Source organism: Volvox carteri, assembly GCF_000143455.1.
Source record: "Volvox carteri f. nagariensis unplaced genomic scaffold VOLCAscaffold_43, whole genome shotgun sequence".
Lineage (NCBI taxonomy): Eukaryota > Viridiplantae > Chlorophyta > Chlorophyceae > Chlamydomonadales > Volvocaceae > Volvox > Volvox carteri.
Window position 1 is genome coordinate 897,393 of NW_003307586.1, and position 27,666 is coordinate 925,058.

General features: G+C 55.0%; 4 protein-coding genes across 4 annotated transcripts; 2 read left to right on the top strand and 2 right to left on the bottom strand.

Moving 5' to 3' along the window:
* Window positions 1–135: 135 nt before the first annotated feature.
* Window positions 136–4,681, top strand: VOLCADRAFT_109931 (uncharacterized protein). Its single transcript, XM_002954453.1, has 9 exons — window positions 136–216; window positions 339–511; window positions 766–824; window positions 1,090–1,215; window positions 1,561–1,595; window positions 1,963–2,132; window positions 2,248–2,363; window positions 2,632–2,691; window positions 3,465–4,681. The coding sequence occupies exons 1-9, from the start codon at window positions 167–169 to the stop codon at window positions 3,606–3,608; spliced, it is 933 nt and encodes a 310-aa protein (XP_002954499.1). The 5' UTR covers window positions 136–166; the 3' UTR covers window positions 3,609–4,681.
* Window positions 4,682–5,660: 979 nt separating this feature from the next.
* trx7 (thioredoxin) lies at window positions 5,661–6,993 on the bottom strand (the record flags this gene model as incomplete). The annotated part of the gene is made up of 3 exons (XM_002954519.1): window positions 6,458–6,993; window positions 6,214–6,275; window positions 5,661–5,849 (listed from the first exon to the last, which is right to left on the bottom strand). Exons 1-3 carry the CDS (start codon window positions 6,732–6,734, stop codon window positions 5,661–5,663), a joined length of 528 nt encoding a protein of 175 aa, XP_002954565.1. The 5' UTR covers window positions 6,735–6,993.
* Window positions 6,994–7,202: 209 nt separating this feature from the next.
* Window positions 7,203–8,771, top strand: VOLCADRAFT_118770 (uncharacterized protein; the record flags this gene model as incomplete). Its single annotated transcript, XM_002954454.1, has 4 exons — window positions 7,203–7,360; window positions 7,612–7,725; window positions 7,985–8,069; window positions 8,172–8,771. 4 exons carry the CDS (start codon window positions 7,203–7,205, stop codon window positions 8,769–8,771), a joined length of 957 nt encoding a protein of 318 aa, XP_002954500.1.
* Window positions 8,772–10,893: 2,122 nt separating this feature from the next.
* VOLCADRAFT_95397 (uncharacterized protein) lies at window positions 10,894–27,006 on the bottom strand (the record flags this gene model as incomplete). The annotated part of the gene is made up of 29 exons (XM_002954520.1): window positions 10,894–11,019; window positions 11,726–11,899; window positions 12,316–12,420; window positions 12,857–12,994; window positions 13,510–13,602; window positions 13,903–14,012; window positions 14,378–14,510; window positions 15,071–15,148; window positions 15,602–15,682; window positions 15,969–16,181; window positions 16,551–16,655; window positions 17,036–17,107; window positions 17,553–17,642; window positions 17,918–18,031; window positions 18,636–18,797; window positions 19,221–19,346; window positions 19,595–19,878; window positions 20,081–20,196; window positions 20,355–20,458; window positions 20,936–21,034; window positions 21,602–21,682; window positions 22,008–22,196; window positions 22,564–22,777; window positions 23,111–23,207; window positions 23,566–23,659; window positions 24,514–24,616; window positions 25,235–25,425; window positions 26,069–26,298; window positions 26,964–27,006. The coding sequence occupies 29 exons, from the start codon at window positions 27,004–27,006 to the stop codon at window positions 10,894–10,896; spliced, it is 3,765 nt and encodes a 1,254-aa protein (XP_002954566.1).
* Window positions 27,007–27,666: the final 660 nt, after the last annotated feature.

Sequence of the window (27,666 nt, forward strand, 5' to 3'; positions counted from 1 at the left end):
AAGCAGCTTGTCCACTGCCTCTGCTCTGGCATTCACCAGTTCAGGATTTTGGGGAAGTAGTACGACACTGTGCCCATGCTTTGCGCTATGGCTCTCCCAGCATCAACCATCCTAAAGTTGATATCCTGACAGTGGTTAGTTACGGGTGCGCATATTTTCTAAGACTATGGCCCTCACGATGCGCCAACGTGTGACATCCGGGCTTTCCTCAACGAGGTGCGGCTTTTGCAGGAGATTTGTGTGTATTTGTATTACAGCTGGTTCCTCATTCTGGCATACTGAAAGTTTCTGTTGGGAAGCGCACCCAAGTGGATAAGGATGTTGTTGCAATGATACAGGGCGATCCCAGGACGCCGCATGGCAGTGAAAGTGTCTCAACGGTCTTATTCAGTGGTCACACATGCAGCTATGAAAGCGTTGATATTCGATTGTGATGGTGTCATCCTTGAGTCTGAGGACCTACACAGACGGGCATACAATGCCACCTTTAAGCACTTCAAAGTAAAGTGCGGTAAGTTGATCGTCCCAAGTATAAAGTTTGGGAATCATCGGGCAAGGCACGCAACCTCCACAAAGCGCGTTTCTGAAGGTTAAGGCTAGGGAGACGTATATCCCAGTTACTGGAACCCAGTCTTCCTTGAGGTAGCTTAATGTATTCGAGGGGGATTGCTACGTGGGCGAGACATTAACGACTTGAGTCCAAAGCCAGGGTTATGGAGCTTTGCGAAATCCATACCGTGGTGACGTCCTTGCTGTCCAACACAGGCGGCGAGCAGGGCTACGTCGACTGGGATGAATCCTTTTACGACATGCTCCAAAACACTGTAGGTGCCATTTGGCAAAGCTCCGTTGCCCTTATTGTTAATGACCTGTTCTTGTCAAACTGACACTGCTCGTACCCGCATACAAGCTGCATGTCTATGTTGAACGCCCAGCCTATGGGGCCCTCCGAGCAAAATACGAGGGGGATATTGGGTTCCGAGAACGCGAAATGGCTACTATTATGGCTGAAGGCCTCCCTATAGCTGGGGCTGGTTTTCCCTCGGAGGTCTAGGATCGGCTTTTTTGATTCGATTGCGCATTCTGCAGGTGGGCGGGGGCAAACCGAAGATGCGCTGGTTCTTTAAGCGCAACGGCTGGCCCACCAGCAGTGTGCTGGATGGCCGGGTGCCTGCAAGTGAGGAAGAGCAAGCGCGACTGGTTGACACGCTACAGGTTCGCTTCAGCTACGCTTGTTATGATGCGGACGAATTAAGGCGAGGCATATTGGCAGCACAACAAGCACACCTTTGCCATGTCGCTGCTTATCGGGGCTTTGTCATCTGTCCACGTATAAGTGCATCGCAGCCATGTCACCCGCGTAACTCCATAGTGCATGTGGCCGTCGTCGCAAGGGAGAATGCTAGGGACATTCTCCGCACAAATCTTTCGCTATTGTGTCTGTCGTACACTGCGCCACATTGCGCCACGCGTGGGCATAAGTCGGAGACCCAAACGCTTACTGCAGACAGGCGACAGTTGGCGTTAACCTGGTTTTGCCCGTGTCCGAAATTGGTGCAGGACTGGAAAACGGAGAAGTATCAGCAAATGATTGGGTGAGCCTTTTTTTCCCGTGCGAGTGGGCCGGGAGCGGGAGCCCTTCTAGCATAGGAACGTGTACTTGTACGGAAAGGTTGCAATATGTCATGCCAACATTATCCGCTGGTGAAAGGAGGCAAGTAACGTTGGATATGTATAACAGTTTTCCTTTGGCTTGCTACTTGGTTCCTCTGCTTTTGGCCAACCGATGCCATGCATGGTGTGATTAATCGCATTGGGGTATAATTCGCCGGTGTCCTGCTACTATTTGTAAAGAGAGGTCCGCTGGAGAAATTCCGTCCTTCGCATCATCCTCCATACATTTTTTGGTAAGCATTCTGATAGTAAGCAAGGTAGCCATTGTGAACTCACCGGCATGCGCAGGAGCGGTGAAGTGGAGCCTCGCCCCGGCGTGCTACGTCTAATGGACGAGGCCCGTGCCGCTGGCCTCAAGTTGGCCGTCTGTTCAGCAGCCACCAAGTCCAGCGTAGTGTTTACTTTAAAAAATCTGCTGGGCGAGGGGCGCTTTCAGGGCCTTGACTGTTTCCTAGCAGGTGATTGTGCGAAATTCACGTTTGTGCTCGTAGTAGTAATGGGTAACGAGCAGATGAGGCCCGAGGGCTTAAGTACTGATCGGATACCAGGAACTTACGCGCCGCACCTCGGCAGGTGATGACGTGGACAAGAAGAAACCGGACCCGAAGATCTACAAAGTGGCGGCGGAGCGTCTGGGGCTCGACCCCGCGGAGTGCGTGGTGGTAGAAGACAGCATGATTGGTCTGCAGGTATAGCTAGGGGTGGGCGGAGCGGAGGGTTCCATGACGGGATGGTGTGAATGATTGTGGTATGTGCCCCAGTGGGCATTACCCGACGATGTGCCTTTCCTGGCCCGCTCCGGGCAAGATAGTTGCCCAATGAGAAGCTGATGATCTCATCCAATTCTCTCGTAATTGCTAGAGCTGTTGTCGTGTATTTTTCGGAAACGGCTTTGCAGCGGCTGGGGCTTGATATGCGCTAAATTGTTTTCGCTTTTGTTGGACCGATGCAATGCAGGCGGCCACAGGCGCAGGCATGCGGTGCATCATCACCTACACGCCATCCACCAAGTCGCAGGTGGGTGGGTGTCTGAGGGCGGAAGAGCCACTGTCGTAGGAATACAGTACCTGTTCTATCAGTTCACACCACTAAGCCTGTGGGGATCGGGCCTTCAATGCTTAGGCGATACAATGCCTGTAACCACGGCGAAAGGATGCATGTCTGTTGTAGCTAGCCTCAACAGCAGGCATGGCATATCTGTTCGCCTATCAGAACAGCTTAGCCATTTATGGAATCCCTAGGTACGCCAATGCCAGCCAGGTATAGGCAGCATCAAGCCCCTGAGCTCGGTGCTTCGGACGGCAACCTCCGCTCTCCAGGAGTTTTACGGGGCCGAGCTCGTGGTTCCGGAGCTGGGCGACGGCGCACATGTCAACGTGACCATTAAGCAGCTCATGACTGGCGTGCCTGTGTGGGCGTGAACATGGCATGTGGGAGGCATGCTGCGGGCAAACTGGTGGGGATGGAGCCGAGATTAAGCCCACTGGCCTTACTATGGCTGAATGCCACAAAGGGTTGATCCAATGCAGGCGAGGTATTGGCCCGGTGGCGAGAAATGTTGGCTGCATCGAGCATGTTATTTGGCCTCCTCGAAGTTTACCCACCATACCTGCCGGAGGAAATACTGTGAACACGAGCACACTTTACAGCACCCAAGAGCGCTATCCAGTATCCTGCACGTGCACGGATTTTATCGCTAAACTTCCTCCCCAGCTAGCGAATCTGCGGAGCCTGATCGCCTGCTTATCGGCGAGCCTGTGTGGCACCCGCCACGGTGGTACTCTCCACAGGCCTTTCCGGGTGCGGAGCGAATTGTGTGCGAGCTTGGGGGCTACCCTGCCATGGTGACGGTGAAGGAGCTAATGGAGCGGCGCATCGTTCAGGATGACCGTGTCAATTTTGATGTGTCGGACACGGGAGTTTTCTTCAGTTGAATGGTGTTGAAGGCTACTATATGACATTGTACGCGATGAGCGTTTGTTTAGCTAATCGAAATCAACGGATCACGTGCATTGGATGTCAATGTTGTTGGATATTGGAATTATACAGCTCGTCATGTGGTATGGAGCGGGCGCTGTAGTGTAAGGTTATTGAGGTGTGACGGTAATCGTATAACCTTTCTGTCTCAAATTCACCGCATACGTAGTTGGTACGTAAGTGGGTCGTGATATTCGGAATAGTGCAGATGCAATGCAGTAATTCGAATTCTATTTATTACACACGTCATGCTGTTGGCCAATTTTTGAGCACCATGTTGCTTTCAACACCACGTTGTGTTTTCGTACTTTCAATGTAGCGTACCGATGTAAAATACAACAAAATATCCGCCTTCTCTCCAAAAACACGTTTCAAACTGAGACAATCGAGAAGAATCCAATTAATGAAAATCGTCAGATATGCACGACTCAGAGCGCATCCCTGTCTCCAAATGAAGCACCGGTAATACGCTGTCCAATCGGCACGATGGTGGCAGATACAGCAGACAGCACCAGTCTATACAATATTTTACCTAATCCAAGCATGCAGAACACCATATCTACATCAACATTAACGGCGGGTCGACTTTCTAAGCATCATAACAAGTCTTCTATTCCAATAGCTCGACTCAAATCACCTACGACCCACATAACATGGATTTCTTGACGGCAAACACCATGGATACACATGGGACGTACTCCTTGGCCGAACCCCAAACGTTCCTCCGTCAGATGGCGTGCCCAAAGAGCAAGGCGAGCCATGGCAGGATCAGACGATATGCATACACACCCGCAGAGTACATGAGCAGTGCGTTCCAACGCCCGAGCGCGGGCAAAGCAGCCTCTTGACAAACCAAGCGAACATCATTTCATCACCTCCACCACAAAGCATTTGACATACTCTCACAACACGACACCTCCCTCGCACATTGGCCATAAAGCTTAGGAAAGCACGTACACCAAATAGGCCGTGCAGCAACGCTGCTAGATGGCAAGCGTCACCTCGACATCGCCTCACTGTCCCTTCTCCATCGTCTAAAATTAACGTCTTCCATGCCAGGTATCTTTTCATCAGCTTCCATTTCATCCACCACGCATATGGACAGCACTTTTCAAAGCGTCGTCGACCTGAATTTTCATTCGCAGCTACCAATTTCCGACGGCCGCTTGTTTTCTGCTCGACACCGTACAACCTAGCACACGGTTGCAGTACTAGCCGAGAGCCCACCCACCACAACAGCAACCAGCTGCATAAACCATGCAAATGAGCACCAAACTCCGCCTGCATACTTCCAACAGACCTAACCGACCACCTAACATCACGGCTCCAAACATGAGGACGAAATAGATGCGCCATTTTGCAGTTCAAAACCCTCACGCTGCTATTCCACTTCGATTGCCTGACCACCTCTGCTTGAAGAGTTCGTCGTCGGTTTAGCTCGGCGGAGTTCTAAAAGGCCGCGATAGGTTTGATAGGACAGCAGGGAGACAACACATATGAGGACAACGTGCACATCAACGCTTAAGGATCATCAAATCATGAAAACACCTTCAGCACAGCGCAAAATACGGCACATTCTTCGGCCCAGGCACCCGGCATGACCTGCGTCAGCTCACCTTCACCTTTGACCGTTCCAACGACAAGTCGAACGCGTCGGAGCTTGCAATCGTGTATTGGAGTAGGAGCCCGCGAAGTCAATGCTACAACACGTAAGCTGAGCATACACAACTTCGGAAAAGCGACTAGGCGCCTCCATAATAACCAAGATGATTGCAGCTAAGGCAGTCAACACAGCAACGATAACGGTCAAGGCATAAGGCTTGATGGCCGCAAAAAAACCGAAAATTTGTATTCGAACACAACACAATCGCCGCCATGTCGGCAGCTTCCCTAGGACCGAGGAAAGACACGAAATGAACCTTCACCTATGGTTTAAGCACCAGCGATGGCAAGCCACGTGACACAAAACCTTTACTTGTATTGCAATGCATCCATCAACGACGTTGCAATTATGGCGCGATGGTCGTCATACACAGGTAGTGCGTGAGCAGCTGCCGCAGCTGCATTGGCTTGGCCCCTGTAACCTCATCCAGGCAGGTACCCTTGTAGTACAGACGGAACGTAGGCAAGGCGCGGATGCGCTGACGGGTGCTGAAATCCTGGCAGTTTCCGCAGTTCAATTTTGCGAACTTGACACCCTGGCGAAGCGAAGTTGGCGGCAGTCAAGGGCCAGGTACGATGTGTAACCCACATATATCACAAGGCGAGCCAGCCGTCACCAGGATAAATTTCACCCTCTGGCAGTTTCAGCATACTCCAGCTGCACTAGGACGCCAGCAGTCGCACACTTGCACCTTCCCTGTCACAACGTTTAATTTAGTTCTTAATTTAGTTCCGAAGTGTCACTTCTCCGTTGGATTGGTTGACCAAGCAACTAAAGATTTCTTCCTAGATTCCACCGCTGAATTTATTGTCTAACGCGTTGCCAAGTTTGCGCTCTGTCCTTGCATGCCACGGGAAATCCGACGTCAACCAGACGCAAACTCCGACATGTCTGTTCACCTTAAAAGCTGCCGTCATCTTGTCGAGCTCCTTATGCATCACTTGGCAGGGACCGCACCAGTCTGCGCCACACCGAAGTCAGGTACATTTGCTTTTAGACATCATCAGCGGTGCAGGTGAATCCGTGACGCCAGGCATTTTTCACACACGCATTCTAGCGCTGACATGCTAAAAAGGAGCCGATGCTGGAGACACGACAGCCAGGCCGCTGATTGGACGTCACCCTAGTCGCCAACGCACCGACCTGTGTAGTAGTCGACGACGCAGAGGTCATCACACGATATAAAGTCATAGAAGCTCTTCGGGTCGAGTTCGCATACAGCGCGCTCCGTTTTCACTGGAGTCGCCGTTGCGGTGCCTAAAGGCAATGTAGCGCCCGCGACGGTCGCTGCCGCAACCACGCCAGAGTTAAGAGACAACACCACATGGGAAGCTCGTCGATGAGGCATCGCCGCCAGTGGCCGCGCGCGCCACTGGCACTGGCCTAGCGAGGCAAAAGAACGTGCGTGTAGCGCTTCCATATCGAAGCCTAATTATAAGATAGTGGCTCCAGTAGAATACACACGGTAAGACTGGGAGCTTGCTCTCTCTTCGTTGCCTTAAGGACGGGGCCCTCGCCTAGTCAAACGCTTTGTACAGGCGTTGATGTTCGCCAATGCAGCTACACGAAATCTACACAAATGGTAAATGTACACCAAGATACGCTTGTGCAGGTGACGCAAACTGCAAAGTGAACGACAACCGTCCAAAGTTCTCCGAGCCTATCTGGTGGAAAGTACGCTAAGGTCAGAGACCCAACGCAGCGGGCAATACGACCTAAAGATGCAGAATGTTGTTTTAGGCAAAAAGCTTGCTCCGTGTCAGAATTGCATTGGAGCTCCGAGACCAATGTTTTTCAGCCCCATGCTCTCCGACACGCAGGATGGATGTCTGCTCTATATAGCATCATCAAACATATTCTCGCAAAAACGAGGTCCATCGTTGCAAAAATGACCGTCCGCTACAAATGGCTTATCTTCCTCATCCTAGGCGTGACAGCTAAGCTGGTTGATTCAGTACCACCATCCAACCCACAAGTGATGCCGCCGAGCTCCGTTGTCACGGAGCTAAACATCTGGACATTCCGCGGCTCTGTTGGAGATGGCAGGTGCAAGCGGTGACGTAAGAAAAATCATGCTGAGCGCAGAGGAGCGTGAGGACTTGCCATTGCTCGTTGCTGGGCCAGCTTCATCCGCAGCGTTCTGTCCGACCCGCGGGTCGCATGGCCTTGGCTGACGCTGCACGAGCATCGCTCAACAAGGCAACCGTCCTTGTGAAAGGCAAACGCCCTTCGGCGAGACTCGTGTTAAGACATCGCATGCTGCTCAATATTTGCTGACCCCATGCGGACTCACGCAGGTTATGGTTTGTCAAGTTCTATGTGCCCTGGTGCCGCGGTTGCAAGCGTATGGTAGGCCAGTACGACGAGCTGGCACAGACCTTTATGTCGAATAAGAACGTCGCCATTGCCAGGTACCGCTGCATATCCCAGAAATCGGCGTGAGGCCTCGAACATAGGCACAATGCACAATGCACAGCCACCTACAACTTGTACACGTACATTTTGTACACGTTATGTAGATAAACTGCAAAGGAGCCATGCGCCCGCAATCTCATGACCGGGCATGGCAAAAACACGTCGCACATTTCGTCTGTACGCCGCTCGGTTGCAACATGGTAGCCGGCTGAGAGCACGACTGACAAGGTGGTATCGGACGGGCGTGTGGCGCAGATTTGACTGTATGCAAGACGAAGACATGTGCGAGCGCCTGGGAGTGGATCGCACCCCAACCCTGAAGCTCTTCCTTAACGGCACGGTAAGTGCTCGCGAGGTGGGGGCCTCTCCATGCCATGCGCGCCGCTATAAGTACTGTTACGTCTGTTTGCCTTTTTTTTCGTGCTTCACCCGAGCGTCGCAGGATGTGGAGACGTACAAGGCGGACTTTTACCACGTGGAACTTATGACTCCTTTCCTGTTGCGAATGCTGGAAAAATACATGGGGGATAAAGCGATCCAGGCGAGAGGCAACGGTGATGCAGATGCGACCGCAGCCGGTAGCGCTGCTGACCTAAACAAGGAAGATACCGGCAAGCCTGCAGAACCGCACGCCGACAAGGCGACCGGCGCTTGCGGTGCGTCGGAGGCCACTGCCGGTGTGGATACGCATTCCGGTAGCGGCATCCAGGCGACGCCGGTTGAGCCAGGTACGTACAATAGGGCCCCAGGGGCGAGAACGTCCGCGATGGAAAGGGGCGGAAGAGGAGCCGGTGCTGGCGTCGAAGAGGAAAGCAGCACCCTACACGCCGAAGCTCCTGGCGCGCCGACTGAAGGCGCTCCAGGGGTCGGTATTGTGAGCGGGGAGGAAGTCGTCGTCACGACAATAGCCGCCGCGCCGGTGCCTGCGTGCGGCGACGGCATTCATAGTGCCAGCGGTGGCGGCGCCGAGCCACTGACACGGCGTGGCCGTCATGGGGGGCTAGCCATGGAGACGCTTCAGCGCGAGAAAGAAGAGCTGTAAACCTTCGATTGTCCCGGGAGGCCGTCGCTGCTGTGCTCAGGGCACCCATTGCCTTAGTGCTTCCGTAGAAAGGGAGGGAAACGGGATTCGGTTGCTGGATGGGCAAAGGCTGTAGCGAGGGAACTTTTTGTGCACCGCGGCCTGTGTGTGCTTACAAGCAGGCTCCGAGGTGGGGAGCCTTGACCTGCGTGCATTGCAGTATGTTTCCGGAGCTCGAGGATTGCAATGTCCAGCTGCAGCGGCCGCTTACCCGACCCTTGGCGGGATTCCTGCAAAACTTTTATTTTTTTTGTTGTGACGTGTCGTGTTACGCGGCCAGCGGTCTCGCTTTTCCTGGCAACCCAAAAGGCCGAACAAGGCAGAAATGAACTCATATTGTTGTTGATTTGGATGGGCGAATATTTCTCCCAAAGAACCTTTGGAGGACATCCACCTGGGTGCTAGGGTGTTAGCGACGTTCGTTCCTGTAGAGCGGACAGCTGCCTTGAAACAGCTGCGTGGTGAAGCAGAGAGTACGCGTGCGGCGGATGCTGATGTCGATTAAAAGAGTACATGATTAGCCTGTGAGTGGAGGATAGAGTAGTGGGAAATAGTCGGGGCCCTCTGGAGGGGTCCCTATCCTTACCCCTGCCACCGAGCACATGGGAGCCCTTAAGCGCCCGTAATGCTTTGCTTCATTTCAGATTCGTGGGCTGGAAATGGCTATCTTGGCGTTGCATACAAATAGCTTGCAACCTGGCGAATGGGACCCTGTAAGGCCCCAGATACCAATCTTCCCCGGCAGCGCGGGATAGTCACATACCGCTGTGGAGCAAATGCTCACTGTGCTCGCCCGTATCAACCCGTACGTTAGCCAATTGTGGCCTTCTGGATTACCTAAACTACCGGTCTCCCTCGACGAAAGCTGTTTAACGCAAGAATGAGGACCATACCGTCTAAAACCGTCAAAATAATAGAGCCACGACTAACTCCGTCAACCTAAATGAAAATTTACCAATAAGAAGAAAGAGGAGCATCGAACTAATCCATTTCCCTCATTGTCCCTCCAGCTAAGTTCGTCTAGGATCCAGGAAAATAGCTCTTCTGCGACTAAGTTACTGCGGAACAGAGTTTAAGCCACGGAGCTATAGCGAAACGTCCTATCAAAATAAACACGCGGAGGGTGATTCAAGGTAGAGAGCCCGTGTCTGTACGGACCTGCGCCATGACGTATGTATCACTCTGCGGCTTAGCCCATTTCAGGCGCTCCGGGGCGTGGGAAATGTCGTACATAAGCACGAGAGCGATCACCAGATTTCCATTAGCCGTGCATAAGGAAAGACCGCATCAGAAAATGAGAAGGTGCAATCCACGCTCCGGTGTTCACCTCCGAAATTCCCGCCCTCATCAGAGTGCATAATACGAGCACACAAAGTATCACGCGAGTTCGGAACCCGAATGAGCTTGAACGACTCACGATCATTCACCGCAGCATGCAAAGGCAAGCCTTCGCACCATGCAGTCATGCAATAAGCAACCTTTGCGGCTACGCAAAAATCAAGCGCATACGATACGTAGCAACATAGTGCTTGTCATCACTCGAGCAAGGAGAACTTCCTCTCAGAAACGGCGTGGCACGTCAGCTGCGTGACCCGAACAGGAAACATACTGTTTCCGATGGGGGACCTTGCTGCTGCCGCGCCTCACCTGACGCCGCCTGTCACATACAGCTCCCAAATACCCTACAGTGCTTCCTGAGTCACGCAGCCCTTTGTCTTGCTAGGTCCCACAACGCCCACATTTTCCCGTTGAGCATTTTGGCAATTCTTCAAGGCCTCGAGTTCAGATTTCCCAAACATTAAGATCTTGTTCCCTATACACGCAACGATTTGCGGCTCGCCCCAATCAGGGATGGGGCATTACCGCAGGCTCTCCGATCGCCCAAGGTCCCCACATCAAAAATCTCAGCCCCAGTCTCCTACAGTTCGGAGTACACAGTTCAGCACCGTCCGGGGTCGAAAAACATACGCTGTGCCCTGGCGCCTTGTAAGGAAACTGGTCCACATCGGCCAGCATACACCACATGTGGTATAGTCGCCGCTACCGCTTCTCCCACCGCAGCTGCGTGTTCTCAGCACGCCTCCTATGTGTTCTGCTCCCCGAGCTCCATCACACCGGGATCGCAAGCCGTCCCGTCGTCCGGCTGCGGCACTGACAACCCTAGCGTGCGTGAAGTCTCTGGCGCCAGCTCCTGAAGCCATTCGATCTCCTGTAGTTGCAACGGTAGGGGGAACAGCAGCGGCAACAACACCCGCGGAGTGATGTGGTAAACAAACGGTTGCGGATTCACCACCCAAGGGAAAACCGGCCGAAATCAACTCCCCTGCGTCCCAGGAGAGTAGGGAGTCGGCGAAAGGAGGGAAGCAAGCGAGAGGGCCAGGGCGACCTGGGCCAGCCCTAAGCATGCTGCATTTATCCAGAGCGATGGTTATCCAGAGCCAGTGCCATTAAAAAGCCGACGGATTACGCTGCGCAAGCTCAAGATCTCAGTCGGCAAAGGAACGAAAGGAGCCCCTATTAAGCGACGTATTATCTCTTAAATGGCCCGCCCAAGATTGGTAACCGCGCAGCCCTTAATAGGGACTTTGTTGTACGGCCAAGCGCACTCTCCCCATTCGCCCGATGGATCCATGTATGCCCATTACAAACAGCGCATATTTTCGTATGCTTTACCTGCCAACGGTCTGGAGTAATCGAGTATGGGCGCCAGCACCATCCAGTTCGGCAATTTCAAGCCAAAGCCATATCCGAAGCAAGGCAAAACTGGCCGCCACCGCACATGGCAAAACGTGCTCCCAATTGCGACAGCCACAACACGCGGCGGCCTTACCCCTGTCTCTCTTCGACCTCCTTTCTTTCTGCTTAACAGACTCCCCCTTTCTTTGCCCACCACGGCTGTACCCAAGATGACGCACCTGGTAGATCTGGAACGGCTTGGGCGCGAAGGTGCGCTGAAAGGCCATGTGCGCGATATCGGGCAACAGGCTGATGGCCGGTACTAGCATAATCGACGTCAGCCAGAAGTGCGGTCCGCCCATCATATCCAGGGCCACCCCGGACATGTCAGCCGCACCCGCCACCGGCACCACCTGCGGGCATCCGACGGGCCGCAGATGGACAATACGCAGGGAAAGCGGGGTGCATGTGGGCAACAATTGCTAGAAGGCCCTCAGGTAAGAGACTAAGCATGTTCCTGGACGAAAAGTGGGCAGTTAAGAGAAGCCAGGCGCTGTAGTGGTTCTTCCCGACCTTGGTGTGGGTGTCGGGACTTAGCTGGGTTGACACGGAGCAGGTGAAGGAAGTTTTCATGTGTAACAGCAACGCCCAGCGTGGCCTACGGGACACACTGGGCCATGAGGATCGCGACACAAGTCCCTATTCGGAACCAAATTCCTTTTAGGATCCGTCGCGTCCTCTCTGAACTGACGCCGCACGCCATCGCCGTTGTCGTGCTCTCTGTTCGCGACAGGGACTGGCCAGGGTAGTCCTTACACGCTGCACGCACCTCAAACAATGCCGAGTAGCCGATAACATAAGGCCACCAGAGGGCAATGGACGCCCAGATGCAGACGTGGTTTATCCAGGTCCAATACCGGGTGCGGAGGGCAATCTGCGATCCATTGTGCACATGTGGTTGGGAAGAATCACGTGCAAGGAGCAAAGGAAATAACTGCCGACGGGTGTATGGGGGAGGACAGGGGGCTGCCAAAGGTGAGCCGGCTAAACGTGGCGGGATAGGGATGCACCCGCCATGCCACGAAGTGGCCGACGACGGTGCGGGCGCCGATGTGGGTGCGGCGCAGGCATAGATGAGAGTATAGCTCTAGTCGAATGTAGCCGCAAGCACGGTATAATATAGCTGCTGGCTGCACAACTTTCCGCAGCCTCTTCGCTCAACTGGCTCAATCGGCGCTATCAAACGACGCAGGGGGATCAGGAAGGAGACGAAACGATTGCACCTTAACCGATGACCGCATGGCTGGTACCCGCATGCGCCTTCCCCGACCAATCGGCGTGACAAAGGTGCAAAGGATGTCACCACCCACCTTGAGGTTGACCGTCATAATGATGCCCGTGTACACTGTTGCGCCCACCATCTGCCAGTCATAGGTTAAGCCGTCCTTATTGGGGTTGGACATGGAGTATACGGGCAGGAAGTAGATGCAGAGAGAGTGCCAGGTTGCCTGCGAACGAGGAGAACGTGGTTTGGAGGGGAACCGATGTGTTTTAAGTCACGCCCCACAAGTCGGGATGGTAGATTCCTGTATCCCGAACACCCCGACTTGCGGTCGGGATACAGGAACCGAGATCGCCGGCATGGGCTGGACTGGGGACGCACGTGGCAGGTGAACAAATGAACGCTGCAATCAGTTGCAGGCAGCAATGCAGAGGTCATCGTGCTTGGCGTGCAATCCAACACACACCCAAGGGATTCTGAACCCTTGCGACTCACACCGGCCGGAACTTCATACTAACCGGGCGCCGCCTGCCCCTATCCCATATCCGCAGCCCCAACACACATGCATCCGTGCGCTTTGATCCAATCTCAGACAAGGTATCCTGGTGTGTCCCTGATGCGTTTTCGTCTTCTGACTGCCCCTTTTCACTCAGGTACTGTTGTGGGTAAACTAGAAGGTGAACGTTGCTTGTCGCCACGGATTGAATCGCCACGGAAACAGTCTCCAACTTCGCAACGCACCAGCACTAGCCACCACAGCTGCTCCATGAGGAACTGCTTGCGAGTGGCGGTCATGGTCTCCGTGTACAGTTGCGGTACCGACAGTACCGTCGCCTGTTGGCACACAACACGCGGGAGAGAGGGGATCAGGAGGCATCCCCACAGCGAGGAAAGAACATGGACAGGCGAAAAGCGACCTTGCTTGCCAGATTGGTAAATCTCTAGCTGGGAGAGGAAACGTTGATGAAAAATAAGGACGCCCCCAGAGGACACACCATGCCATCACGTCACCCAAATACCTGCTCACGTTTCCCTTCTCCAATACCTAATCTTCTTCAGTCTCACTATCGCCACCAATGATACACCGGGCAGGGCTTTTTATGTACACTGTTTCAGGCCCAGTGTTGCACTCACCATCGAAACGTCCTGTTCCAGCACCGCAAACGCCACCGTAGGCGCTGACGTAAAGAACAGGTTGAAGACGGCAATGAGACCCGATGTGAAAAGCGGCTGGCTAGAAAAGCCTGCGCACCGCGTCCGAAAGTGGAGGGCATGGAAGTGATTAATACAGGATTCTTCTGGTTTCCACCACGCCTACGGAGCCAACGCCGCCCGGAACAATATGTGGGCTGCACGAGCATTGACCTCCACCCGCGGCCACATCATCTCCTCCGGCTCTCAGGGCGTCCCCCAACTACCCCAGCGGATAACACCTCAAAAATCCCTAAGCTACCAACCTCCGAAACCAATAACTGCATGCAAGATGCAATCACTTCTTCGTGCCCTTGTGCCTGTCCCCAGGAAATCCGCCTTCGTTGGGGCCCCGCGCCCCCACGTTAATGGAACCCGGTAACGCACAGGCCCTAGGTTTCGCATATGTAAGCCGTACCTGTCACGAAGCCGAAGTACAGGAGCACCAGGTTGTAAATCCAGTTCTTGTAGAAGGCGTACCAAACCACCTCCGTATTGCGTTTATAGGCGGCACGGCCGTGTAGCAGGATCAGGCGGGACACGTACTTGAACTGCGGTTAGGATTCGCGGTTGGGAACGTTTAGAAGGCAAGGTCCGAGGGAGCGAGGACCCTTCCTGTGAAGCAGCAGCTAGAATCGCACGGCGCATCGCCCAGGTAAGCAATGCGCCGGCCAGGCATCTGCGGAGCCCGGGTTCCCGGGGAAATTTAGAAAAGGCCATGGGCGGACGCCGTCCACCGTTCCTGAAAGAGCGGGTCATGGAGAACGCAGGACGTTATGTTGGGGCGATCCCCTCCATCCGTCTGCATGTTCCTGACGCATAGTTATCCACTCTTTGGTAATCCACGCCCGGACAACACGCAGACGTTACCAAAACTCCATCCTTCCTTCCCCTCGCACACAATGCATTTGATGCAGCTACGCGATGGACGACCGCTGCCCCATTCCCTTCTGTCCAAGTCCAGGGCTAGCGATGCGCCACGCCGCAATGCCGTCCAGCTAGACTACCAGCTTCTCGTTGCATTAACCCTGCTGTCCGTTTCCCCTTCGGCTTGATAGTGCTGACCGCATATGGTGAACCCAACCACGAGCCGCGACCCCAACCTCCCCACCTGCGCGAATGCGAAGTCCGATGCCATGACCGCCGCTCGACCCTCACGGCCGCTGATGCCGCAGCCGATATGCGCAGCCTACAGCAGAGCCCAATAACGAGAGTTTGCGCTTCTAATTGGAAAGGATAGCGGCGTCCACCCGGTTAAGTATGACACCTGAACAGCCGCCGTTGTAAAGCAATACAAGTATATTCCAGCACGCGATCGGAATAATGCGTCCAATGGATGTGAAGAGGTGCCGTGCCCGGTAGGTGTGCCTTTCCCACCCGAATCACTGATGCGTGTGTGGGGTATGGACGTAAGGTGCCTACCCAGCTAGCTGGTCAAGGCGGCGGGACCTATGGGTTAAGTGTTATCAGGCGGGCACACAACCATCGCACACCATCGTCAGCACATTACCGTCACAAATTACCGCCTTTCCCTTCCAGCCCGGTTACCTGTAGTCACCATTCTACTGCACCGCACGATCCAGGCTGCCCAAGTCAGCCAGCTAATTGCCACCCTGATTTGCCCTGCACGGCTTAGCCCTACCTGGATCATGCTGACATCATTTGCCCCGTCGCCGATGGCCAGCACAATGGCCTTACGGCGGCGCTGCACCAGCTTGACCACCTGCGCCCGGGACACGCAAGTCAGGTGACGTGGAGTGCTAAGCGTTCCTTACGCAGGTCCGCCATGATGGATGACGGAACACGCAGAGCGGGATGGGGTCTTGGTGCAGGCGGGCACAAGGCGAGGAAGGGCCAACCGCACCAAGCTGCCTGGTCCGCCTGATACCGGGACACGCTGCCACACATTCGGAAAGCAGCAGAAGAATTGCGGCATTTGCATAAACGGGCCAGCGAAACCCGCCAGATCCAGGCAGTCTGCAGCTGCCACGAGGCCACAGTCCACGCACCTCGGCTTTCTGTTTGGGGGTGACACGACAGCACACCACGCTCTTGCAAGTTGTGAACAGGTCCAGCAGCCGGCCCTCATACGCCGGTGTCAGCAGGCGCGCCAGTGCCCCACCCTCCACCACCAACCCCACCATGGGGCCGCAGTCATTGCCCAGCTCCATTTTGAGCCGAGTTTGTTCCATGGAGGCCTCCTCGTACTTTCCGCGGAGAACCTGCCGGATGATGGACGTAGGAGGAGGATGAGCAGAGAGGTGAAGTGACGAGGAGCGAGGAGTGCCGTGCGTTAGGAATGTTTTATATGTAGATGGTATCAAAGCACGCTGCTTGGCAAAGAGTGGAAGTGGAGACAGGCAGGTGCGACGGTGACGCGAGGTGAGGGAAAGAGCAGACAGGGACGAGGGGAGTCGTCTGACGTGCGTGCTTAAGGGCCTTCACCGAAGGAAAAACCCTCTTTGGACGGCAATGCAGGGTAGAGGGCTGGAAGTCTGTGAATGCATCGCAATAAATAAGCGGGAAGAGGTACCGAAGGTTTGCGTCTTGCCCCCTTCCGTTTCTTCACACACCCTCAACCTCCTCCTTACCGCCTCCTCATCCAACCTCTCGAAGTCCCGCTCCCGTAACTCCACCAGCGCCATTTGTTGCGTAAACAACCGGCATGACATCGCGATGGCTATCGCCGTCTCCACCTGGTCACCGTCACCCCATCGCCGTCGAGGAAACGAAACAAGGAAAAGGAGAGGCCTCGTGGTAAGCATAACAAATCAGTGCCTGCCGATGACTATTGGGACGCATGAACGCAGATGCCAGGGTAGTTCTGGGGAGCATGACAATCTCCATACGCTTTTACATTCGAAGTGCAAAACAACGGGTTATTTCAAGGTCATGCCATCAGCACATAGCGTCTGCGAGGACAGTGAAAAGTGTGCTTTGCCGAAGCAGCTTCGCTAAGCAAGACCACGTGCGGCTGCTCTCTCGTATGGTTCCATTTTGACCCAATCATTCAGAAAGATTGCTCTGCTCTGCAGGTACCCTGGCAGGGTCATACGCGTCACCTGGCTCCCCATACCTTGTCGCCAGTGAGAACCCAGACACCGACCCCCGCCGATAGCAGCGCCTCAATCGCTTCCGGCACGCCGTCCTGCACGACGAAGGTTGTACGAAAAATGACTGGCGCCGTACGATGTATCTTTTGAATCGATAAGCTTTTGGCTTGACACGCGAATGGCCATGGTACAATTGTTGCCTGACTCGCCTAATGCCATCATGACTGCAACGAACACTCCATGCACAGCATCGTTTAGTGTCGTGTTCAGAAGGGAACCGCGTCATGTACACCGTCGGCAGTTCTCTGCATCCTCAAAAGTTATGGGGTTCATGCATTCGTTCGACGTCATCCCATTCGCATCGCCTGGGCCCATGGTCAACACGCGCCATGCAACCCCGGTCACTATGCCGTTCTTCCTCTCGCGCTTGCGCAAAACCTAAATTGTCACAATCTCACATAAGCTGTCTCCCTCTCCCTCTTTTCCTCGCTTCCGTGTGTGCAGGCAAGGTAACCGACCCTCGCACCACACCAGCCCCACCTGTAGCTTGTCCTCCACCGCGGTCGCCCCCAACAGCTCCATGTCCTTCTCAATTGCCTCGCTGGCAAGCGCAACCTTGTGCTCACGGTCCTGAGGGCACAAGAGCGTTTGGGAGTCCCAAGGAAATGCGAGAAAATGAGAGCGAAATCAGCAGGACTCCGAGCACTGAAGCGTGCGGTAGTATCATAAAAACCAGCAAACGCCACAAAGTGACGGCAGTGTGCTGGTAACTACTGCAGCGATAGCTCGCGCCGGGTACCGCAATGTCCGAGTGTTCAGGCGTGAACTTGAACGGCATTGTCACGGAGATGCGTAATTGCGCGATGGACATATGGCTGGCGAAGGCAGTTCGCAGCTCATCGCACCGTGAGCGCCACGCAGGCCGCGTCGTACTGCGTCGCCCACTTGCTATATGCCGCCTCGGTGATTTCCTTTTCTGCGACGCACAAAGTCCGGTAGCCCGCCAGCGCCATCTCCTCCTGCAGCACAGGCGGCCATAAAGCCCGACCCAGGCCCAAGGCTAGTATCAGAACCACAAGTACACGCAGGGAGACGCGCACAAAATCGCACTCGGTGTGGCGGTGTTCTTTCTAGCGCACTCGCTCTGTGCACTGACTTCCCTTCCATCAGTGCTCTGGGTTCCCAAATAAGCTTCCGCGTTGTTCATGGCAGTGGCCGGACACGTCGTAGCTTTAAGAAAAAGCTGAAGATGTTCGGCTGAGAGGTGTACGCATGGTTATTATCAGACAGGGCAAATGTCGCGGCGACTGCCTTTGGTGCATGAACACTAGCCCTTCCTCGGCCCGCTCCTACAGCGCGTTCGGATATTTAGCATTACAACCCTGCCCTCCACAGGTATCATGCCCGCAGGCCGGGCACAAAAACCTTCGCAAGGCAAACCCTACTGCAGCAGCCTCGCTAGGAGTCTCCGAGCGATTTTCTGTATTGGTTCCAGCCTAACAACGGTGCCACGAGCCCAAGCATTTCCCCCCCTAAGATGTTGGCTTCTTGGGCTCCAAATCGCTTGCGTTTCGCTAGCACCCGCTCGCTGTCCCACTCGGTCGCACGGTTGTCGGACCTCACCAGGTGGTTGCGCACGTTGGAGCTGCGTGGCTGCCTGGGCATGACCCGCGCCATGATCATGGTGTCAGCGCCCTTGCAGAAGAGCCGGATCTTGCCGTCGGGGCAGCGAGCGATGACAGACATGCGCTTGCGATCCGAGTTAAACTCTAGCACCGCCAGCACCTGCACAATCGGGGAATGCGGGCGCGGTAGATGGGTAAGGGTTGCACTTGAGGGATTTATACAGCAGCATGTCGTATGTAACCCAACTAACGCGGGGTGATGCAATCTAGCTCGCGAGAATAATATCCACCCCGCCATTCATTCCTACGGACAACAGGGCCCCAGGGGTTTCCCTCAAGCCCCACAACGGCTCACACCGAAACAAAGTTAATGGTTAAGCATATCACACCCGCAGTCACTAGCGACCAAAATCCGCCGACCAAAATCCGACCAAAATCCCGTTCAACCGAACCCTGTTCTTCCTGAAGCAACTCCTCCCCGCTACGCACACCCAAGCCAAGCCTAACGGCACCGGAACGGCAAACACAAAGTGCAAGTGTGGCCCAGGACCCCTTCCAGCACCTCCCCGTTCCTGCAACGCACCTGGTACTGACGGTACTCCCCCGTCCGCAAAATCTCCACGACCACCTTGTCTGTAGTACGACTGTATAGGCGGTAGCCTAGGAACGCCGCACCTGTCACCAGCGCCTCCTCGTCGGGGGAGGAGGCCTGGCCGTCAAGAGACGTGTAAGTGCCGAAAACATATTCAGCAAGGAGCATAGCTGGTGTGGCACACGCCGAAAGATACGTCATGCTAAACGCAGTGGAACCCCCCATGGTCCAAGTTCAGTTACACTTTTCCATTAATAGAGCTCGTCGCAACCGTGACCTTTCACAACACGCGAGGGTTGGCCAACAAAGCTCCGGATGAAAGGACACGACTAACCCGACAGGCTGCCCCTGACGGAGGGACGGACCTGGTACACGAAGTGCCCTTCGTCGCTGATGGCTGGGACGACCGTGTTGCAGATCGCCAAGTTTAGCATGAAGCGCTCCAGCTCGGGGTCAGGGGGCTTGGTCGCGGCGGCGCGGATGATGCCGGCATGGCCGCGCATGCTCTTGTTTGTCTTGGTAGGCGCTGCAATGGTTAGTTGGGCGATGATGGTGACGATGATGACGATGGTGATGGTGGTGACGATGACAAAGAGCAAGCGAGGGCGAAGAACATGCAGGCGTGAGGAAAACAGAAGCTCAAGAGAGCCTGTAGGTTGCTGAACACCGCACCGGAACGCAGATTAATGGGTAAAAGATACTGCAATACTGCAGTGCCAGGAGAGCATGCTAAGGTCTTGCCCCGTCTTTCTGACAAGGTTACTTGCTTCTTCTCAGCTAAGATCCATCACAATGTGGGATTCCGGAATCGCAAGGCCCGCATTCATCCCCACGCTTACGAGCGTACTCACCCTGCTGCGCGAGGAGCCTGAGGTCCAATCCCAGGCCCCGCAGCAGGTCGGGGTCAAGCGACACCGAGTGCGGGGTGGCCTCGTCGATGTGGCTGGGGCTGGGGAAGTCAGCACCCCTGAGGAGTTGGGGATCATCACGTCCAGACAGGAAGGGGGGTCTTGCCACGAAGTCCACACTCTGTCCAGATTGAGGCGGCGTGAAAAAAACAAGGAGACGAAACCAAGCCCTAGCGCGGCGCAATTTGGCCACCCAACCCCCTCCCCCCCGACCCACCTGCAGTCCCGCTTGCCGTACATCTCATCCCCTGCGGAGAGCCACACAAACCCCATGACGTTCTGCGTCAGGGTCCCCGTCTTGTCCGACAGAACGTACTGTACCTGCACTCAGCAAAAGGCCCAGACAACGTGCGTACGCACCAGGCCAATGGTTTGGCATGTAGGTACAGGTTGCGGGAAAAGAGGGGTGGCGCGAGCTGGGTGCAACGTTCTAGCACTGTCGGGTATATGACGCAATGGGGACCTTCTGACATAAATCGTTTGGCTCGTGATCGTAACACTGGGGCGGCAGCAGAGACAACCCAGTGCATGCGGAAGTGAGAGCGGCCTCGGTGTGGATGGAGTACTGCTGCTGGCCAAGCGCGCCATCGTCAAGCAGAAACGAAACCGATACTCCTCGCCTCAACCGTAAGCATCCCCAGCGCATTCGTGGTCGGCCCTCGCCTCAACGTGTGCATTCCCAGCATCCGCGGCACCATGGGCTAGGGGAACTGTCCCGTGTTCAGCAACAAGAAACAGGTCCTGGGCTAACGGAACAGGTTGTTCAGCTTGCCCGCGGCGGCCCTCCTCTTCTCCTACCTGGCCTAGGTCTTCATTCAGGTTAGTAGTGCGGCAGGAGAAGCGGGTGTCACTTTCCGCGTGGTACATTTCACGATCCAGGTCCAGAATCATTTTGCACTGCGGCGCGGGACGGGGGTGCAAGGAGTTGGAACATGAATGTAAGGCAAACCGTTTGTAGTGCTAATGGCCTGGTTCCCAAATCAGGGACATTCCCAAGGTAGGGACAGGACGATGTGATCCGCGGAGGATGTGCAGTCAGTCTTGTGGAATGCGTGGCGGCAAAGTCACTGCCAGGAAAAGCCGTGTGCACACGCGGGTGGTCCAGCTGTAACAACTGCATCCTCTCGGGCGACATGGTTTTGCTAGCTCGTTCAAACAACAAACCACAATCGAACGCAAAAGAACAAAGCACACTGAGCGCAGGACTTGGGAAAAGCCTTTGGTGGCAAGGCATTTGGCGGTGACAAAAATAACTTTCGAGGGAACAGAACCGTATAGCTAATCCAACTTTCATCCAACTGACTGACCCAGGTGCTTTGGCGGATGCTCACGATTAGGTACCGTGTATCAGGCGTGGTGCATCACGGAGACTGTGCTTCTTCTCTCGCCCAGCCCACTCCTGCCCAGCCCTAGCCCCTACATCTGCCAGTCCCTGCCTTCGTTCGCTATTAACTTCCCGCCCACCTGTAAAAACTTAACAATCTCCAGTGTCACGTACAAGGAGATGGGAATGACGCCGTTGAGCAGAATCATCCAGCGAATGACCTGCGTGGTGGACACGGACATCACCAACCATCCAGGAACGTCATGCGCTCCCGCCAGCTGCTTTGCTTCTGCTTTTCGTCTGTCCCCCAAACGGTACACACATATGTATAGCAACTAGTTAATGCCAAGATTGGCACATAGATTGGACCAAGGTTGGTGGTCACCACTGCTCGAAGCGCACCGCCCTCTCCGTGGCTACCCAATGTTGCAAACATGCGCAAGCTCACAGACAGATCAGGCCCGCCCAAACTCAGCTCGCTCCCCTTCTACTTAACTCGAGCAGCTGAGCATAACCTGCATCACGCATGCCGCTCTTGATGCTTACCCCAAGCACCCAAGATGCGAAGCCCGGATAGTAGTCTGGGTACTTCCCGTTGTAACCCAGGTACCAGTCCTCCCGCACGTGCGCCTTGTCCCAGATCTGCACTCCCATAGACATGAACGCTGAGATAAAGAACACCAGGATAAACATGGTGCCAACCAGCACGTTCATGTGGTTCTCCAGCTGCGTCACCTGCGAGGCGCAACGCCCGGCAATATGCATTCAGGATTTTGATCGGAAGAACTAATACCCCGAGATAACCCGACGTCATCCCTAGGACGTGAAAGCGGCTCGGGCAAGGGCCACTCTGGCCCTGGCATCATTCAGGACAGGAAAAGGTCCGAAGCCCGTGCGCGCGGCGGCAAAGCGCAAGTGTGGGCGGCCGGGCGGCTTCAAGTGCGATACGGGCGATACTCGTGTGCAAACTCGACGAGGGAGGGGCCCCGGGGCTTCATGCAGCCGTAAAGGCTAAAATGGGTCAAGAAACGCTGCACCGAAACCGGACGAGCGCGTGGACCGAGATGGAGAAGAGATGCAGGAGGTACGTGTCCGGACCCACCTTGCGTGGAGAGCGCGTGCGGTTCATCATAATCTTGGAATCCAGTCCAGTGTACACCACCACACCCACCACCCAGTCGGTCTTGCGAAGCGTGCAGCCGCGGAGCAGCAGGTTATCGGCTGTCAATGGCAGCTGCGCAAGAGGATCGTCAGGTTCCGTCCGGCGCACCACTGCGCCGTCGAACTTGTACAGATCAGGATTGGGCAGCTCGCAGCTGGGACAGAGAGACATACAGACGGACGAAGCGACGAACATAGCGGGGTTCGGTTGGCGCTTGCAGATGCGGAGGTTTGAACGTGCTAGTATGATACATGGGAAACGTTACGGAGGCAGCGCCGAAGGGAGGAGAGACAACGAGACAAAAGGCAGGCAGAAATAAGTGGGCAAATGCAGGAAAACGGATGCCTGGCCACAGAGGGCGGATCAAGTAACCCTAAAGGACGAAGGAAATTCACTCAGGGACGCAGGAAAGCAAAGTTAGGGATGCCGCAAGGAACACAATCAGGGCGCGCGCAGTTAATTATCATGGCCGAAAACCGGTGCTCACCGGACGGAGTAGTCTGCAGCGAAGCTGTTGAATTCGTCCGCCAGACTTTTTCCGGCCGTCTTTGAGAAGCAGTTCTTCATTTTCAAGTTTGTCTCACCTGGACACGGACCAAAGCAGTTAAGTACCGTGAAGTATGAGGCCGGCACCTAGGTAGCACTGGGCAAAATAGGCGTTGAAAAGGCCGTGTTCCAAGCCGGTCGGTCGCGTACTGTACCGAACGGGCCTGCGCCCTCCAAGAACCCACAGATGCCATGGTCCCACAACATGCAAGGTTGAGAAGCGGAGCACGTACTGCGGAACCGTCAGCCCACCCATTGCGAGTCACAACATTACTGCCACCCCCACCTATCCCAACCAGCACCAGCACCACCTCCTCCACGAACTGTCGCGGCCCCCATATCGCCCCTGCCAGCCCCCGAAAAGGTAATACAGCAGCCGCGCTGGCGTGTCCTCACCATCCAGGTTCGCTGTTTCCACGTAGCAAATATTTCCGGGGTCTGCGGATGACAGGAACACGATGTCCGCAGGGAACTCCGTGTCATTGGCCACCTGCACGGGAAGCAAGTGGCGAGTCGCTTTGGTGGCTGTTTGCCTGATGCCTTATGCCGAGCCTGGCTAACGCGTACCGGGGGATTGCTGCAGAAGGGCGTCCAGGGAAAAAGGCTTCGAGGAATACACATTTGGGTGGTTTTGGCGGCTCCTGGCCATGGGGTTGTAAGTGAAGGCTCGGAGGGCGGTGCGCAATGCGTAACCTAGTCAATGATTAATGAGTTCGCATTGGTTTCCAATCCTAGTTGCAGCACAGCCACCAAATAAACAATGGCTGCGTGTGTTGGCGGTACGTAGCTAGGTTGATCCCAGGGCGACTTTGCCGGCGAGTAAGCTCCACAAATAATCTGTGCTGCTACGGAGACGCCAGATCCCTACGCCCCAGACACCACAATTGCTCTTGCACAGTACTCCAATACTGCCAGTCCCTTCCATCTCGTTGGAGCAACCAACCCGCACACTCGCGCACGCAGGGTTGCTCGGTCTCTGCTTCCTTTGCCATATGTGCTATGCGCAATACGATGGCAGGAGGGGCACATCTGGCCGCATCAAGCCAACCATGGATCACTCCTCAACGGACACCGGACGTGTAAGGGGCCGCATCTTCAGCTGCATGCACTGCGGTGGCGCAGCTGCTCGTCTAATCCCACCCCCTAGATTAGCATCCCCGTTCGAGAGGTGGCTAGAGTTTTAGGTTTTTTAAAACCCTAAGACCCTAAACCCCGCCATGCCCTTCTGCCCTAAGCTCCTGCCAGGCTTCCTAGTATACGGCGGTATCCTAAACGCGGTTCTCCTTGTGTGTGCCCTGGCACGGCCTAAGCAGCAGTCCAGCGGAGCGCCCATGTGCCGCTCACTTTAACAATATCGCCCACAGCCAGGTCCCGCCACGTGACCGGGGTCTCACGACCGCCCTCCTCCAGCACGGTGGCGATGCGACCGTTGATTTCCCGGTCGCTCCTGTGCAGCGGCAGCACCGTTTGCAGGGGACCCGGCAACGGGAGCGGCACAACAAAATGGGACATCAGAGACCAGGCCGGGACAAGTTGCCAGCCACGCAAGGAACACGAACCCGCAGAGCGCGTCGGGCTCCAGCAGAGCTATACGGAAGCCGTGGGGGACGGAGCCGGGCTTGTGAGCATGAATGGTATGCGAAGCCAATTATTTTTAGACATGCAGAATGGGAACCTAGAAGCATCCGCTAGGGTGTTGGACAGTAGGAAGCATAGTCCCGTCCTGGGAGGAGGAGCATGAGCAGTTGGTGTGGGATGCCCAATCCCCGAAATCACCCAGCTTCTCTGAATACCCCCGGCTTCTACAATGCACCTCGCACTGGAGAGGTTCAACAACATATACTGCATGGCAACTGCTGGCCGGGAGGGCAAGCTGAGCGGTTCTGGCGGGATGTTGCTAGTTGCGCATGGGGACATTGGCTGAGAAGAGCCCTTTCGACGGCGCTGGGCTAGCAGTCGAAAGTGCTCTTTTCAGAAGATAAGTTTTCAAAGACTCGCACCGGGAACGTGGTGGCACCACCCTCCCCGGCCCCAAGCACTTCGAACGGCCTAACCGGCCCCTTACAGGTGGCGGTAGTAATCATCAATAATCTCCTTGATAGCGTTGATGGCCAGCACAATGACCAGAGGTGCCACCGTGGTGAACCACGAAGTTGGTGCTAGGCCGGGGATGAGTTGCAGCACAGCCACGACGAGGAAGTATAGGTTGGCGATCCGAGTAAACTGCTGAAAGAGGTTCACCGGTACGAAGGTTAGCTGCGGGAAGGCGGGAGATGCAGAGGCAGTGCGGAGGGGGAAGGAAAGGGCAAGAAGAAGGGAATGGGCAAGGGTCAGAAAGTGATGAAACAGGGGACGATGCTTTGGGCTTGTGTGAAGTGCAAAAGCCTTGGATGCGGAAATGGGATATATGCGCACCCGCTAGTAACCAGCAGAGCGCCTTACCAGCCGCAGCACCAATGGAATAGGGCAGCTGCAAGGATCAGGACCCGGATTACTATAAGCATACGGGAGTCCTACCACACGTTTAAACCTTCCATTCACAGTCCATCGCGGTAATTCCGTCCGACCCGAACCCGGTGGCGCTGCCATTCCCCCGCTGCCTCCTCCCACGTGCCGACGTGCCGGGAACTATAAGCATCGTCAGCCTGCCACAAGATTGGCCCACCCTGCCGGTGCCCCGCCCACATTGTTGACGGAAATTGCGCTGGACAGACGAGTTCCACTAGAACGCTGCCCCCTTGGCCCAGGCATCCAAGCCAGGCTGATCCCACGCAACGTGGTGAACCCCGGGGACCCAAATTACCGCTCCCCCAACGCTAACCCGTGAACCAGATTAAACCAAGTGGACTGCTGACACAAGCTTGAGCGGATCCAACGCACAGTTGAGCATCCTCCTCACCAACGTGTATTTCGCCGTTCGGATTTCATTTGATGCGTACTCCCCACTTCGGACGCAGCCAAACGCCGCTTCGGCGACTTGCAGAAGCACACTCTTCTTATTCACCGGCTTCACGGTATGCGCTAGAACTTCACGAAACTGCCCTTCCGCCGTCACACCCGGGTCGGCGTTGGCATGGCCGTTTTGGGCCGCTCCTGGGCCGCTTGAAATGCTCGAAGCATCCTCTTTGCCTGCGCCCACGCGGTAAAATCCCGACGGACATGAACGCGAAGTCGAATGACGCATGCCGTTTCAGCGGCTGTGTCTGCCGTCCGTCCGCTCTCACTTGCAGGAAGACATGGTGATGCATTGCAATATGGGCCGCTTTGCGGCTTGGGAGGCATGCTGGGAATCTGCTCATGCCAGGCAACACGCACACGCCCCCCTCTATTCATAACGGGGATCCTTCGCTTCTTCAGCCCTCAGTTACATGCTATAATGCGTAACAACAATTGAGCCCCCTGATTCAACCCCGCCGCGGTCCACACTAATAATCGGGTCCCTCAAAACCACACGCGCAGTGAACACACGAGGCCCGTGTCCTTGGTCCAACCCTCGGTGGAGGCGAAAGTGCACTTGAAGCTAAAAATGCACAGCATGCTATGTTCATTAGTAAATCCAAAATTACTGAACATGGTTTCTGCACTGTACACCAGAAGTCTCTGCCGCAACTTTGTGCCTATGAAAGGACCCAACGCCTAAAGTAATCAGCTGCACACGATATTTTATTATGAAGCTCAGGGTGAGCTACACAGCCCGCTTATTATGCACTTGCCATTGATCACTTCGTCGTCAACCTCTTGACGAAACTTTGGACATAACCGATGTAATCAAAATTTTCTTCTTGGTTACTCACCTCCTCCTGCACCCAGATTTCCACGTAGAGAGGAGATAGGCATTCTTCAGGCTCCGCCCGTGCGTTCGGCGGTCAGCACCGTTGGCTGCCGAATCGCCTGTAGCTCTACTGTTTAACCGTCCTCTATGTCCATCATACTTAGTGGGCCAGGAACTATGGGGGTCCACGTTTAGTTGACTGTCACAGGTGGATGAATTCAACTAAGCAGAGCGGACTGCACGTTCGCCATAAGTTTCACCAAAAGAGACTATCAGCGCTGGTGGTACCGCGTGCTAATCGCAGCCAGAAGCTTTTCCATGAATGCCACCGTACGGGCAATGTACGTCGTACAAATTCATCGATTGGCATTTTGCCTTTCGCGACCAGCAGCAATGTCGACGCTGGCATAAATGCTGTTTTGCTATATCAACTCCTTATTGTTCTTGGTGATACTTTAGCTCACGAATTTATGATCAGTCGTCCGTCACCGGCAACCGCCAAATCAACGGCCAGCTGCTGATGGTTGCTATCTTGCCTGTTAACCCAAGCTAAGCTGCAGTTATAAGTGTATACCGTCAGGAACTAGTACCCAGGGCTTATGCTCTTATTATCCATGCGTGAACTCGTGACAGCGAAGCTTCGCAACCAGTTTTGACGGGTCACTGCCATGCCGTCAGCTATGAGATGTTGACGCCAAATGCACACGCTTCGTTTACGACTCCCA

Coding starts and splice junctions, on each gene's coding strand:
- VOLCADRAFT_109931 (XM_002954453.1), top strand. CDS start 167: ATGGCCCTCACGATGCGCCAACGTGTGACATCCGGGCTTTCCTCAACG. Junction 512..765: donor GCACTTCAAAGTAAAGTGCG/GTAAGTTGATCG, acceptor TGTCCAACACAG/GCGGCGAGCAGGGCTACGTC. Junction 2,692..3,464: donor CGCCATCCACCAAGTCGCAG/GTGGGTGGGTGT, acceptor TACTCTCCACAG/GCCTTTCCGGGTGCGGAGCG.